The following is a 16889-nucleotide window of genomic DNA, read 5'->3' as shown; positions in this document are numbered from 1 at the left end:
CACACACACACACACACACACACACACGCAGAAGTCCTTTATCTGATCCTTCTGTTGTTTCCAAGTTCACAGGTAAGCCATTCAAGCTGGTATTGTGTACAAGCTTTTATCCTTCTGACAAGATCAGCCATGCTATGAAGAGGCATGGGGAAAAGGTGCATACTCCTGCTGCTTTGGCCTTCATGTCCATTAATTATCAGCTACACATGACTAGATATATCCTGTCTCTTCTATCCCAGTTTGAGGAGATTTTGACGGATATGCCTGATATGGACAGTAAGCATTCTGCCCTTTCTCTTTTGAGGTTTGCCTATCCAGTGGCTCGCCATTCCATTAAATGTGGTTACGATGCTGCTACCTCTGGATCTGTCATGAGGCGATACTCATGGTTACACTTTAAAGCCTTACCTGAAGACATTAAGGCCAAACTTTTAGTTTCCTCCATAGACAACTAGAAACTCTTTGGTAATGCTGCTGCAGAATTGTTTAAAACTCTCCAGAATAAGGGTAAAGTTATATAGGACCTGAAGCAAATCTTTGTTTCCCCTATCCATATGTTCCAAAGGAATTATCCATCTAAACCTTTTTTTTTCCCATAGGCAGCCTAGACAGCCTGCTTAGGAGCCAGGTGGTTCCTAAGTGAATTTTCCCAGACAAGCCCTGTCAGAGTTTCAGGGGGTCAAAAATCTTCTTGTCCTGACAAATCTGCCTCCATCTGAATTCCAGCCTTCCTTCCTCCTCTGATAGATTGCTATTTCCCTCTTGCTGACTCTTTTCTTGTTTGGCAACTTATAACTGCAGATACCTGGGTACTCTCCATTATCCAAAATGGTTATTTTATGTCTTGGAAGTCCCTTCATCCATTCTCCAGCCTTCTTCAGCCTCCTCCTTGCCAGGTCCTTCATTTTCCTTTGGTTCTTCTGGATCTGGTGAAACAGAGAACTATCCAACCTATTCCCTTGTCTCCGTATGGAACAGGTTTTTATTCGAGAATGTTTCTGGTTCAAAGAAAAGAAGAAATGGTTGTAGAGGCCCATTCTAGACTTGTCTTTCCTCAACACCTTTTTCAAGGTCCCTTCATTCAGGGTGTTGTCTCTTCAAACACTTGCTTCCTCAAGCCTTTCTGGTAACTCTGGATTTGAAGGATGTCTAACTTTATATTCCTATTCACACTCTCTTTAGGAAGAGTTTACATTTCTGTTTCTTCCTGTCAGTATCATTTCTCTGCTTTGGCTTTTGGTCTTTCTACAGCTCCAAGGGTCTTTACCAAATGTCTGACCTCTGTGGTAGCCTTCTGCATACTTCAGGGAATTCAAGTTTTCCTTTATTTGGATTGTCTGTTAATTCAAGCCCCATCTCAGTAGCTCCTGCTTCCGAATCAGCACCTCAGTGTGCTGTTTCTGAGCAATGTGGGGTTCACCCTGAATCTTAAAAAGTCTGCTTTGACTCCTTTTCAGGACCAGGTATTTTTGGGTTGCAGGATTCAGACCATTCCAGTGTTAGTTTGTCTCCTTCTTCCCAAGGTCCTCTGTTTATCTGCTTATTTCCAGTCTATCCTTCTCTTCCAGTCCTTCCTTCAAGGGAATTTTTCTGAGCAGTGGGGTACATGACATCCATTATTCCCATGGTTCCTTTTGCCAAAATCCACATGATGAAAATTCAGTGTTATCTCAAGACTGTTTTGGCTTCAGCACTAACAAAATCTGTAATAAGAGTCAAGCACATGAATGTAAAAGAGATGCTTGCCCTTATCAAGGTACTCAGTTCTCTGAATCACTTTTGGTCCCTATAATCTCTTCAAGCAAGGGGGAACCAGGCCTTACCCCTTATGCAGACTAGCCTTGTTAGCGTGGGATAGAGCTTTACAGCACAGTCTCACTCTGCAGTCTTTATGCATTGTCAGAGCCATTGTTTTTTTTATGCTAGGGCATGGACATTTATTTTTTGTTGCTCCTAGCAATGACCTTTCAGGGCTTAGACTCCCTCTTTCATTTGGCATGAAAGCTCTAAAGGTTTGGCATCCAGACCTGTCTTTTCATTTAGCTCAGGTCAAGCTGACTAATTGCTTGGATGAGTGGAAGGTGCCTAGAAGCTTTGGAAGCTGTCAAGCTGTTATATCCTTAGCATCCTATAACCCATATAGCTTAGGCTGCTGCAACAGTGACCATTCAAACATCTACCGCTATGGTAAGTTTACTTACACAACTGTACTTTCTCTTATCATATCACCACTACCACTGTGAGGGTCCAAATTTTCATAATGCTTATGGTAGAAAAATAATTGTTTATATCTTTATATTGTATAGTTACTATTCCGCATTTAGGGAAATTTATGCTGCAATCTCCAGCCTGAGGGATATGTCATGTGTACATGCAAACAGAGGACTAGTTTGTATAACTAAAAGATTTTGTTTGTTTAGTCCTTTAGTCTGTCTTTTATTAATTACCGTTCAAAAAAGATTTGTACTGATAGCTGCTGCCCAAGAAATGTGTCAGATGTGTGCACATTGTAACTTGTATTACTGCAAGCAAGGGGCTAGTGTTTAGAATTAAAACTTTTTGTACTTTTATTCCATTATGTAATCACCATTCAGGGTTCGGGGAATTTATATTGATTATCCCAGTGCATAAAATATGACAGCCCTGCTCATGCTTTGTGGTTTATATACTATAAACAAGGATCTAGATTGTATAACTAACACATTTTTTATTTTTCATTCTTTTATACTCTTGTAATTTTTAATCACTATTCAGGGGAATTAACACTGCAAGCTTCAGGTCATGAGTTGTGTCAAGCTTGTGGATATTCCTGTTATTTCTTCACACTACATTTTTTCAAATAACTTAATATTTAAAATAATTATACCATTTTTGTGTTGTTTGATATGTGATATGGCAGTCTCATTTCCAGTATTTGAATAGGGACCTGTATTGTTTTTATTAATGTCTGGAAAGGGTCTCTATTTTCCCCAACCCAATCATTGCAAAATGCTGACAACTGAAAGGTTTCCATTGAGAATTCAAGTACTAAGAGCTAGCTTTTATTTTGAACTGTGTAAGAACATTTTGTTACCATCTTTGATTTGGCTAGCACAAAGCCCAAAGAAGACTAAACTTATAACAGCACATCAGAATACCAAAGTTACAATTGAGTAAGCAGCATATACCTAAAGTTTTTTCAAGGCTACCTGTTGTGTACCCTTTAAAGATGTAGCTGTACTGTGTGTGCCTTTTATACCTTTCAACTGTCCACATTTTTGCAGAATGTCCATATTTTTACCACATAAAATTTTTGGTTATTGAGGATTGAAGTCATTAAATGACGTACTTTTGAGTTCATATCCTTCATAAATTGCATGCTAAGACAAATCCTGTTATTTTTGAAACTTTCTAAGTTTGTACGAGCAATATTTAAAATCTGTACACATTTTTGTCCTTTGCCCCCTCCCCCATTATTTTAGGCTTTGTCCAGTTTTCATGCTCTAAGATGTTGAGAGATATGATGGCTTTATTAGGTCTGATTTGAGTAGGACACCAACTTCTGCTAATGTTATTACCTCTCACGTGAGGAAGCGGGCATTCCAAAATATGTTGACAACAATGCATGGGATGGAAAGTTTACGTGTAGCTCAAAAGGCTATTGTAGATGAGGGATGAATATGGATGCCAGATTACCACAACAGGTGATTGCAGTGAACGAAAATACCAGAATAAACCAATGAAGGTATAGATCAGAAGAAAATGTCTTACAAAGAATGAATACGTATTTGCAAAAATGGTAATATAAGATGGTAGCCATTGAAAACGAAGATATAAAATAGTGGAGCGTCTGTTGTGAATTTCTGGGGTGGCACATCTTAGGTGGATCTTAATTCTGGGGGAGGAATTTTTAAGACTGAAAAACATTGTGTTGGAATAGCTGTAGTGGGGCTTCCATTAAAAAATCGTGCTGAGTGCTGGACTTTCTTTTGATATTTTGTATACACAGATAGTTATTTAATTTATTTAGTTATTTATTTATGTATTTGTCTTTGTTGACCAGGAAAGTCTGACTGGGCGGAGCCCATTCTCAGCAGAGGCCTAGGGAGAAAAGCTCCATCACAATACATTTAGATTAACAAGTGAATTTCAGATAGTTCTCAGAAAAACCACAGTTACATTTCTCATGAAACAATCAACATAATTACAAGATACAGTGGCTATAAAACGTTTACACACCCCTGTTAAAATGCCAGGTTTTTGTGATATAAAAAAATGAGACCACAATAAATAATTTCAAAACTTTCCACCTGTGCAGTTCAATTGAAAATCAAATGTGTTAGGGGGAAAAAATATAAAAAATAAAAAACGTACAATAAGCTGGTTGCGTAAGTGTGCATACCCTTGAACTAATACTTTGTTGAAGCACCTTTTGATTTAATTACAACATTCAGTCTTCTTGGGTACACACCTGCCATCAATTAAAGAGATTGTGATTAACCCCAAATAAAGTTCAGCTGTCCTAGTAGGATTTTCCTGGCATGTACTCAGTTGCCTGCTACAGCAAAAGCCATGGTTAACAGGGAGCGTGCAAAGCATCAAAGGGATCCCATTGTTGAAAGGTATCAGAGAAGGGTACAAAAAAATTTCACAGCATTGGATATACCATGGAACACAGTGAAGACAGTAATCAAAACGTGGAGAAAATATGGGGCGACAGTGATGTTGCAAAGAAGTGGACGTCCCTCCAAAATTGATGAAAAGACAAGACGAAAACTGGTCAGGGAGGCTGCCAAAAGACCTACAGCAACACTGAAGGAGCTACAGGAATTTCTGGCAAGTACTGGTTGTGTACTGCATGGGATAACAATCTCCCGTATTCTGCATATGTTTGGGCTATGGGGGTAGAGTTGCAAGACTGAAGCCTTTTTTTTACACAGAAAAACATCCAGGCCCGGCTAAAATTTGTAAAGCAATACATAGTCTCCCAAAAGCATGTGGGAAAATGTGTTATGGTCTGATGAGACCAAGGTTGGACTGTTTGGCCACAATTCCAAAAGATACATTTTGCGCAAAAACAACACTTCGCATCACCAAAAGAACACCATCCCCATGGTGAAGCATGGTGATTGGCAGTGTCATGCTTTGGGGTTGCTTTTCTCCAGCTGGAACTGGGGCTTTAGTCAAGGTGGAGGGAATTATGAACAGTTCTAAATACCAGTTACTTATGGCCCAAAACCTTCAGGTGTCAGAAAGCTGAAGATGAAAAGGAATTTCACCCTTCAGCACAACAGTGACCCCAAGCATACACCCAAATCAACAAAAGAATGGCTTCACCAGAAGGAAATTAAAATTTTGGAATGGCCCAGCCAGAGCTCAGACCTAAATCCAATAGAAAATCTGTGGGGTGACCTGAAGAGGGCTGTGCACAAGAGATGTCCTCGCAATCTGACAGATTTGGAGTGCTTTTGCAAGGAAAAGTGGGCAAATATTAGCAAGTCAACATGTGCCATGCTGATAGACTCCTACCCAAGAAGACTGAATGTTGTAATTAAATCAAAAGGTGCTTCAGCAAAGTATTAGTTAAACGGTGTGCACACCTATACAACCAGCATATTGTACGTTTTTTATATTTTTTCCTCCTAGCAGATTTGTTTGTTTTTCAATTGAATTGTACAGGCTATAGGTCACATTAAAGGTGGGAAAAGTTTTGAAATGATTTATTGTGGTCTCATTTTTTTATATCACAAAAATCTGGCATTTTAACAGGGGTGTGTAAACTTTTTATATCCACTGTACGAATGTACAGTAAAATCCAAAAAACAAACGTATTCCAGACACTGCTAACCACACGAAAGAGCAAGAAGGCAATGTAAAAATCCAATAGCTTTATTGAAGGTAAGCGCTTTCGCAACCTGCCCTGGTTGCTTCTTCAGACCACAAAATATTTTCTGAGTTGATGTTTTTATCTTCTCATCTTATTGGTTGTATTCCTCGTGATGTGCATTTTAAATGTGAAGTGAGGTTGCAAAAGTGCTTACCTTCAGTAAAGCTATTGGATTTTTATATTGCCTTCTTGCTCTTTCGTGTGGTTAGCAGTGTTTGGAATACAGATTTGTTTTATGGATTTGCCTGCTGTGTGACTTTTCCTACACTCAACAACAGGCCTGTTTCTTTTGGAGTTAAATGTACAGTAAAATATTTATATCAATAATAAGACTATGTAGTGCCAGATTTAAAAATCTTGCAGAAGTAAATAGATTAGTACTGTAGAAGGGAAACATTATTGTAAAGAAGTTTAGTGTTCTTTCATTTCAGTAAAGAAAGGTTTGCAAGGAGTTCGACACGTAATGAAGTTAGTTATAAAATTATGTAGAAAGGGAGATTTAAGTATTGTGTAGGTTTGTAAAGAGTTTGAGAGATATAGTGAAGTAAGTTATAAAATAATGTAGGAGGGTGATGGAAGATATTAGCATTGCTTAGGAGGATAGTGGTAATAGCATATGACAGCATGGTATAGAATTGTTTCTGTTTAGGTTACCTATTCCAAATTGGTGTATCTAGAATGTTTATAACATAGATATACAGGAAATGCATGAAAAGGGTAGAGCAGTGAATGTGGGCAGTTAGGAAGAAGAGCACATTGAGAAGTGTTTTATAAGGGGGTGAAAAGGGATGTATTAATTCAAGTGCAGCAGGGAAAATTGCTAGGGGTGTAATGAGTCAAGTAAAGAAGGGCAAAAGTTTGTGATAAGCAATAAGTAGTTTGTGCTGTACCTACATGGTTAGAGAAGTTGTCAAATAGCAGGGGCAACGTTATCTAAGTGGTTAACCTGCTTTATGTTAAAATAAAATGTGACAAAATGTTACCAAAGATTTATCAGCTGTCATGTTATTAGAGCAGCAGCTACTTTGGGCTCTGAAACCAAGTTTAGTGAGTTAGTGATCGACACTCAGATGTTTGATAACTAAGCATTGCACTAACAGTGACACAGTCAAAACTTGACTTTATTTTTGTGCAGGGCAGCTCCCTAATCACTCTGTTTAAAAATGCTAACTCTGAGATCACTATATTTTGGACAAAACTAAATTCTCCAAGATACTATGGTCTAAGTCTTTGAAAACAAAATGGAAAATTTCACATTTGTGATTGCATATTAGACTGTCAATCACAAATGAGTCTCTCTTATGACTGGAACCCACTACTTTATCTGCTTTGTAGGTTTTTGGCCTAATTTTGCAATATCTGCCTGCAGCGTGAATTCTTTTGAGAAAAGGATCATTGTGCTAATTGAATAACTATTAATATAAAGTGTTAATGTTTAGGGTAAATATCCCACTGTTTCTGCAAGCTACGCTGTATAGTAATACCATCTGTAAAGGGGTGGTAGATAACCTCCACTTAATCCCTCCTACTTAACTGTATAACCAGGTAGGAGTTACAGGAAACACCATTGCCCATTATAAATCTATTAACAGAAAATGCAGTTTTCAGGTAATCTTGGACTGACATAATATGAACTATTCAAGTTTTGCTGGTCATTTTACTGGGTAGGTATGGTGAAGTAGTGAAGTTATACAAATTTTCCTGCTCAGGATCCATAGCACACAGCTAGGTGGAGACTTAAGTCCCTGGGTCAGACTTTTTTTTTTTTTGAATGGCCACACAGCAAGAGGTTTTCCGGTTTGATTCTCGGCTGGGGTGCCTTCTGTGCAGAGTCTGCATGTCCTCCCTGTGATCACGTGGATTTCCTCCAGGTGCTTCGGTTTCCTCCCACATCCCAAAGACATGCTGTAGGTGGATTGGACACCCTAAATTGGCCTTAGGTGTGAGCGTGTGTGTGCCTTCTGTGGAAGGTTGGGTGCCAGGCTGGCAACTCGACACTGTAAAACTCCACTGCCAATCATGAGCGGACAGGTGATCCGCTGTGGTGACCCCTAACTGGGAAAAAGCCGAAAGAAGAAGAAGTCATTCATTTTATGTCATGACTATCTGTGACTTTGCTTTCTAGTCTAGGTAATATACTGCTTGGGGATCTGTTACTGTTGTTAGTCTTCCTCAGACAAATCTAGTATGTTTTTGTTTGGTATTTACCATAGTGTACTCCTAATAGTGAAACTGAGAACATCTTGCGCCTTTATATATACCCTTCCACCATGCTCCTGCAGTGTTTCTCTTTCCTGATCTGTAGAAACTTGTGCATATATTTTGTTCACTGCAGTTAATAGTCTATTACTAAGAGAAATGAAGATGGCATGAATTAGTGTTAGATTTGTGTAGAGTACATGCCAGCTATTGCCAGGGATGAACTGGCATGGGAGGCATGTTAGCTTGGACTAGGGGAAAAAATCTGCTGATAAAATGTTCTAGTGAGTAGAAAGCTTAAGTTATATATATTTCTGCAAATTTCTTTGTCAGAAGTCAGTTGTTGTGGTGAGTACCTCACATGTACTTCAGCATATTGTTTGTTCTATGACAGAAATTTGACATTTTGAATGAATACACATTATGATGTATAGTAGTATATACTGTGCAATATTAATTTAAAAATTGCATATTTGTTTCATGCTAGTCTTTTAGTATATAAGACAAAGGTAACTTGGCTTTTGGAAGTTATACAAAGTCATTTTTTTTGAGGAGTGTAGGAATGCACAGTCCATATCTACACTTTACATTCCAATAATGGGAAACCACAGTTGCTGTGTGTTCACATTTTTTAAGTGTCCTTTGAATATTTTCACTTAATAGTCTGGCTTATCTGGCCTGGAAAATGTTTGTGTACTAAAGCTGAGTGCCGTATGTACTGTTTTTAAGTATGCTTTTTTGGTACAGGCACAGTGAAGTTACTAGTAATAGGTACATCAGAATACCTGCTGTTCCTGTAGAATCAGTTGGAAATGGGCACATTGGTGTTTTTCCTTTGTTTAGATTTAGCATTGCAGCCTTACTTGTGTGTATTTTCAACAGGAAAATTCAAACCTAAAGTTAATTTTACCCCTCCCCCCCCCAAAAAAAAAGAAAGCAGAATTTCTTTAAGTTTTAATCATGATTACTGATTAAACATAATATTAATTAAAATTAATTTTACCCCCCACAAAAAAGTCAGATTTTCCTTGGCTGTTTTATAATTTACTTCCCCTTTGCCAACAGGAGGGCAGTCAGACCTTGGATACAACTCTTTGTCTAAAGAAGAAGTTAAACAACGAGATGCAGCTGCTCTGTATGGGCAAGAAGAAAAAGAAAATATGAAAGAGACCGACTCCAGCTCATGTAGGTGTCCTTTTATACTAGTTGCCTCCTCAGATTCCTTTTGATATGTTGGTGTATTTGCAGTCTGTCAGACAATAAACTAAGTAAAAAATTCCAACAAACATGAAGTCCAGCAAGAAACAGCAACCAAGGAACCAACTTATTATGTTGGGAAAACTGATTGCAAACTGAAGGAGCGTGTTTGAGCACATACACAGCATAAACAAGGGCAAGTTAGAAAATGCCCTAGCTAGACATATAGTAAGTTTTCCCACTCAGTTTCAGATTCAGAGCCATTGACCAGATTACCCCAGACATTAGAGGTGGCCCTTGTTCCCTTTTATTAGAGAAACTTGAATTATTATGGCAACTTCATCTTAATGCCTGTCAACATCCAGGTTTGAACAAAACCTGCTCTATCTTATGTTGTCTAAAACTAAAGAGCTTAACTAGATAAAGGGTTTATTCAAGAAAATGTTTTGCCATAGTGTAATGTAATCGCAAATATATTAATTTATATATAAAAAAAAACACTTTCTTGGATAGTGATTTACATATGTAATTTTTTCAAGCATGTAAAATAGTGTAATTTACCTTGTTTTATTTTATTTTAATGCATTAGTTGCTGCTAACTATAGTTTTATTTGGAACCTAAGGGGCTACTTTTATAATGGTGAAAAAACAATTACTTATGCTAATATTAACCACATGACTAGTTAAGAATGGTTTTAAACAGTGGAGACTGAATGCTTGTTTTATCTGAAGAAGTTCTGATTACTAATCGAATGAAAAGCGCTTTATGTGTATATAATAAACTTTTGGTTGAACTGGTTCCTTGGTTGCTGTTTCTTGCTGGCCTTCGTCTCTTAGACAATAACCATATTTTCTGCAGTGCCTTACCTGTAGCCTGTCTTCCTTGGAGTAGCCATTTGGCAGTTAGAATTCTGTACAATTCCATGCTTCATTTGATGGTGGTGGTAATAGGATAGTTTGGAGTGGAGATTGTAGGCATCATTCAAACAGAAAATTAAGCAGATTTTTCAGAAATCTTAATTTGATTATAATTGGCATATACAGTCATCCTTTCAGGTGGGATTCTTAAAGCTAATTGGTACTGACCTGAATATGCTTGATTGTAATCTTTATTGTTTTTAAGACTGCACTGCTTGATTGGCACGTCATGTAAATTTCTATAGTATGGCCAGTGCATCTCCTCAAGGCGGCATCCCATTTTCCCTGTCTCCATTTTGGTTACATTGCTTGAATGAATACTCATATATTTCAAAGTAGAACCATTTCAAGCTTTTGGAATACCTTAACACTTTTCTGGAGATAACAAGTTACTAATGCTGGATACAGAATCATAAACCCCTAGATGTACTTCAGAGAGGCATATAGGATATATATGTTAGTGTCAATGGCTAAAAAGTCATTCAGAAGTGTATATGTGTTGGAAGAGAAAAAAAATGACTATATAATCTGGATGAGTAGGTAATGCTTATAGACATTTTTTATCATGTATTTTGACCGCTATTTACTGCTTCATGTTGCTAATCTCCATCAATGCCCATTTGGCCCATCACACTCCCCCTACCCAGTCCTTCTAGCCAGTCATGGCAGGGGGGGTCTTGGCTAAATCTTCATTTGTACCTGCAGATCTCTCCATGGGAGAATAACCCTGCACTGTATGGCCTCTAAGGTATGCCATTTTCCCATTAATAGAGGTGAGAAATGGGGGTAGGTGGGCATGTTTTAAGGCTGTGGGGACGGGACATTCCAGTTGTGCAGAGTGACTGTGATTATGTAGGTATCACTGCCTATTACTTAGCTTGCTCATAAACTCTTGCTACCATAGTACCCTGCTTACAACCAGCAAGACAGTTTCCAGTCAACCTAATTACACAAGGTTCTCCAGTTTCTTTTCCCAGTATAAGTGAAATAATGTAAGTCACTCATTCCTATTCCTCTGTTCCCAGCTTCTACAGCATCCAAAGCTGCTAATCAAACCTTAACCTTGTGTTCAGGACTATATTGCTCTTTGCCATGCAGACGGGGCAACTGTTTAGATGTTCATCGTATTTCACTGTTGCAGTCATTACACTTGGGTTATCCTGCTGGCAGGCTACCCGCAGTCGGCCCGAGTTCCAAAGTCTAGGTCCGGCGTCGGTTGATGTCGCCTCTTCCCTGACGTCAGTGCAGCAGGGGTATAAAAGATGCAACCGACGCCATTTTCTTCAGTCTTTCTTGCCGCGCGGTGCCCGAAGCAAAAGCAGTTTGCAAGTGCTGGTCGGCCGACTCCTGAGATTTTTGAAATAGAGTTTCAGAACCGAAGTCTTCAGTAAAGCTAAGTACCGTATTGGGGAAACGTTTTCTTGCTCCAGACCGATGTCAGTAAAAGTTAACAATTGTATTTCTTGTGGGAAGCAAATACCTCATAAGGATTTTCACTCTTACTGTATTCCTTGCCTAGGCCCTGACCATGAAGTTACTAGTTGTCGGTTTTGTGCTAGATTCAACAAACGCACTATTAAACATCGGTTTGATTTTGCCTTACATTTCTTTGGCCGAAAGTTTAACTATATAATGCCGTCGGAACAACCGACGGCCGGAATTCATAAAAAGCGCAAAGACAAGGAAAAGGACAGGCATCCGAGGTCCAAAACCGACGAAGAAGCCTCTTCTAGGCCAGTCGCCAGTTCGCCGGTTCTCAGTGAGGCGCTTTCACAGCCCCTGACACCTGCTACCTCAGAGCCACAGGCCGTATCTGACTCCCACTTGGAGACAACTAGGCCTCTGGATACTCAAAGTATTGGGCCTACGGAAACTATTCCCTCAGATGGGCCCGGAGCCGCTGAGCAGGCATCGGCTTCTGAGGGTGTTTTCAGACCTTCACAGCTTACTGTTAAGTCCTCTGCAGCAGCCAAGGTACAGTCAAAGACACCATTAAAGACAAAGAAACAAGTACAGCACTGTCCATCTATGCCAAAGAAACAGATGCTTAAAATGGCCGAAGACTTAATTACTTTGATCAGGGGTTCCCATCCCCCTCCTGAAAAAAGGCCTAGGCAAGACACTGATTATGATTCCTCTGACCAGGTTTCTATTTCCTCTGATTCCTCTTCAGATCAGGGTTATTCTCTCCCTCCCTATGAGGACTCTGATGCTGAAGAATCTATACCTTTGGCCTCTCCACCTGAGGACTATTCTTTTGGGGAAACTCTGCACACCATGAGGGAACATTTCCACCGAGAGAGCCAAGATTATTCAGAATCCAAGAAAAGGTTCAGATATTTTCTTTTACTGCCTCAGCACAGGCCCCTAGCTATCCCCCCCTTTGCTTGATATTGTTGATGATGTTTTCTCTGAATCCAGTCTGTCTCCTGATTCTTTACCCCCTGCACCAGTCAAGCCGGACAGGTATTACAGGGTCCCTGACTCTTATAAATTTCTTTATAAAAACCCTGCTGCTGACCCAGAAACAATTTCTCAGGATCCCAAAGGGGTTAGGCTTCCACTGCAAAAAACCCTGTCCCCTCTGATAGGGATTCTAGAGCTCTGGATAGATGGGGGAAAAAAGTTTACACTTCTGCTACTTTAGCTGTAAGGGCTTTAAACTGCCAGTTTCACATGCTTAAATACCAACAGTACCTTATGTCTTTATTAAAACAAAAAATGCTTACAAACTCAGAAAATCCTGACAATACGGAAATGCAGGAATTATTGCATGCTGCAGAACAAGTGGGAAAGCATACTTTGCAATGTGGTTTTGATTCATTAGAGGCTTCTTGCAGAGCCGCAGTTACATGCTCTGTCATTCAAAGGCATGCTTGGTTAAAAGAACAAAGTTTACCTGAACATGTTAAAGTAAAATTATTGGAAACTCCACTGCAGCATGATACTTTGTTTGGTGCTAAGGCAGAAGAGGTGTTAAAGAAAATGGAGGATAAAGCAAAATCTATGCAGACAGCAAAGGATTTCTTACAGGTTCAACCACCTAGGTTTAGTAGAAACTGGCCTTCAAAAAATTGGTCCTTTCAGGTCTCAGACAGGCCACAAAGAGGCAGATACAGATGCCCAAGGGGCAGAACTCAGCCCCAAGGATCCTACAGACCTAAACAATGGGGTGCTTCTACCCCCAAAGGAGGAGAAGACAAATCACAACCTTACAGGAAACAGTCCCATTGACTTCCCTCTACCAAGGCCAAGCACTTACCTTTTGGCAGCACCCCTAGGGGGAAAGCTAGCACTTTATGCACAAAATTGGCACATAATCACCCAGGACAAATGGGTACTGAATATAGTTACTCAAGGTTACAGGTTCCACTTTCATACCCTTCCAAAATCAAAAGGTATGCTGAACCTGCCACAAAACCAATGGGCAGAGGCACAAAAGGAAATTGCTACTCTCATGGACATGGGAGCTATTCAAAGAGTACCACAGCAAGAACAGGGACAAGGATTTTACTCAAGACTTTTCCTGGTACCCAGAAAGGACAAAACCTGGAGACCAATACTGGACTCGTCAATCCTAAATACTTTCCTGGATGTTCCAAAATTCAAAATGTTAACACTACAGCACCTTCTACCTATGCTGGGCAAGAAGGCTTGCCTAGTTACTTAGGACATCAAAGAGGCATACCTGCATGTCCCAATCAGACAATCTTGCAGAAGATACCTCAGATTCGTAGCTGGCTCAATGCATTACCAATTCTCTGCACTGCCCTTTGGCTTATCTACTGCGCCCAGGGTCTTCACAAAATGCTTGGCACCAGTAATTGCATTTTGCAGACAGAGGAATTCAAATATATCCCTGCTTGGACGACTGCCTTATTCAAGCAGAGTGCAAGGACATTCTACTAAGACATCTGGCGTTTGTAAAAACATTACTAATTTGCCTAGGGTACACTGTAAACGAAAAGAAATCAAAACTAGTGCCCTCTCAAGAGATAATATTCCTGGGTGCAAGCTTAAATACAACTGCCCAGATGGCTTATCTCCTGCCAGACAAACAAAGGCAACTGACTCATTACTTTCAAATGATGGCAACAAAGACCCAGCTCCCTGCAAGAAAAATTCTGCAGGCCCTGGGTTTCATGGCATCCTGCATTCTACTAATTCCATATGCAAGACTGCATATGAGGAAACTACAGTGGTATCTAAAAAGTGTTTGGACTCAGCATTGCCACAGCCTGGAAACAGTAACACCTATAATTCCCTGTCTACAACAGGAGTTTCTATGGTGGTCCCGGGCCTGTCACCTCAACAAGGGTCAGCCCCTCACCTTGCCCACAGCCAGGCAAACAATAACAACGGATGCATCGGATTATGCCTGGGGGGGCACACATGGAAGGAAAATGTATTCAGGGCATGTGGCCCAAGGAGTAAATGCATCTTCACATCAATCAAAAAGAGATGCTAGCTGTACAGAATGCCCTGACAGCCTTCAAGGATCTAATACATCCAGGACAACTATTACTAAAGATGGACAACACCACAGTTATGTGGTACATAAACAAACAAGGGGGCACACATTCCTACCCCCTCTGCAGGCAAGCCATGACTTTGTGGAACATGGCACTGACGTATCAAGTACATCTGCAGGCACAATTCCTGCCAGGAAAGAAAAATACACTGGCAGACGAACTAAGCAGAAATCTCATGGATCCACACAAATGGAAACTAAATCCACAGGTCTTCAGCATGATAACAAGGAAATGGGGACGCCCAGACATAGATCTTTTTGCCTCCCCTCACAACTGCCAACTACAGAAATTCTGCACAAGGACTTATCACTCACAAGCATGGAAAGTGGATGCTCTTTCATTCAGCTGGGAAACCCTGACAGTTTGCCTTCCCTCCACTGTCTCTTCTTCCCAAGGTACTCCTAAAAATCAGACAAGAGAAGCCAAAAATGATCCTGATTGCCCCAGACTGACCACACCATCACTGGCACCCAATCCTAAAGAGCTTGTCTCAAGGCCCAGCCTGGCCTTTACCTCAAATTCCTCATCTACTGACTCAACAAAACAGCCAGATTCTACACAGTCAACTCAGAACCTTAAATCTGGCTGCATGGCAGATAATATAGTCACTCAAACCACACCTCTCTCTAAAGCTGTTATGGATGTCATTTTAGAAGCCGGGAGGCACAGCACTAGGAAATCCTATGCAGAAAAATGGAAGAGATTCTGTGCTTGGAACCAGGCACAAGGACTCGAACCACTTGTTCCAAATATACCTCAGATTTTACAATACCTAACTTGAGATGCTGGACAAAGGCCTATCCTTTTCATCTATTAAGATCCATGCCTCTGCCATTTCAGCTCATTACAATACGGAACCTCCTATTTTTTCGCATCCACTACTAAGGCAGTACCTCAGAGGGCAAGAAACATAAGACCCCCAAGGAGAGCACCATGACCTACTTGGGACCTCAATTTTATTTAAGAAAAACTCACACTGCCTCCTTCTGAACCAGCCAATACAGCTGATATAAAATTCTTACCATGAAAAACTGCTCTGCTCCTAGTAATAACTTCAGCAAGAAGAGTCTCAGAGTTACAGGCACTAATGACAGTGGAACCTTTCATCAGGACAGGGTCTCTCTAAGGACAAACCCAACGTTTATGCCAAAGGTGGTTTCCACTGTGGCTCTTAACCAAACTATTCATTTGCCAACTTTCTATCCAAATCCACAGAATAAAGGGGAGAGACTTCTGCACACTTTGGACATGCACAGACAACTACGACTCTACTTGGACAAAACAAAAGCTTTCAGAAAAACTGAGCAGCTGTTTGTAGCTTATGCTGCAGTATCACAAGGAAAGCCTATCTCAAAGCAGACAATTTCAAAATGGATAGGACACTGCATTCGCTTCTGCTATGCACAACATGGCAAATCAGTGCCTAAGGGCATTAGGCCACATTCTTCAAGAGCAGCAGCCACTTCAGAAGCTTTTCTCAGAGGAGTACCAACCAAAGACATTTTAGAAGCTGCAACCTGGAGTTCAGTGCACACCTTCACAAAGCACTACCACTTACCTTTCTACTCTAAATCCAGAGCAGGCTTTGCCACTGCAGTCCTGCAGGGCCTGGTAGCCTCTCCTAATCCTATTTAGGTCCAGCCACCCAACATCAGCTTTGGGATTCAACCCAAGTGTAATGACTGCAACAGTGAAACACGATGAACATAGTACAGCTGTGTACCTACCATAAATGTAGATGTTCAAGTGTATTCATTGTTGCAGTCCAGGTTACCCTCCCACCATCCCCCTTTTCATTGCTGGGACTTTTCTGTACTTCTCAACTCTATACAACCTATGTGGTGTATTTGCTGGTAGATGAAGGAATTGTTTATTTTAGTACATGCATGCTTTTTGGCATACTTTTTTACAGCCTTCCTATTTGGGGGCATCTGACATCTGGGGCAAGAAAATCTGAAGAAAATGGCGTCAGTTGCATCTTTTATACCCCTGCCTCACTGACATCAGGGAAGAGGCGACATCAACCGAAGCCGGACCTAGACTTTGGAACTCGGGCCGACTGCGGGTAGCCTGCCAGCAGGAATAACTCAAGTGTAATGACTGCAACAGTGAATACACTCAAACATCTACATTTATGGTAGGTACACAACTGCACTTTTTGTGACTCGCTTCAAGGA

At 40.4% G+C, this 16889-nt stretch overlaps 1 protein-coding gene across 1 annotated transcript in view; it reads left to right on the top strand.

The window, feature by feature from the left end:
* Positions 1–16889, top strand: part of DENND4A (DENN domain containing 4A) — a 2763357-nt gene that overhangs the window by 1839614 nt on the left and 906854 nt on the right. The window contains exon 24 of the mRNA XM_044077857.1: positions 9131–9250. Coding sequence (XP_043933792.1) covers positions 9131–9250 — 120 coding nt within the window. The remainder of the gene's footprint in view (positions 1–9130; positions 9251–16889) is intronic.

This window comes from Protopterus annectens, chromosome 7.part0 (assembly GCF_019279795.1).
Source record: "Protopterus annectens isolate FY-2018-M chromosome 7.part0, PAN1.0, whole genome shotgun sequence".
Classification (NCBI taxonomy): domain Eukaryota; kingdom Metazoa; phylum Chordata; order Ceratodontiformes; family Protopteridae; genus Protopterus; species Protopterus annectens.
The sequence above is the reverse complement of the archived record's forward strand: the minus strand, read 5'-3'. Positions and strand labels throughout refer to the sequence as shown.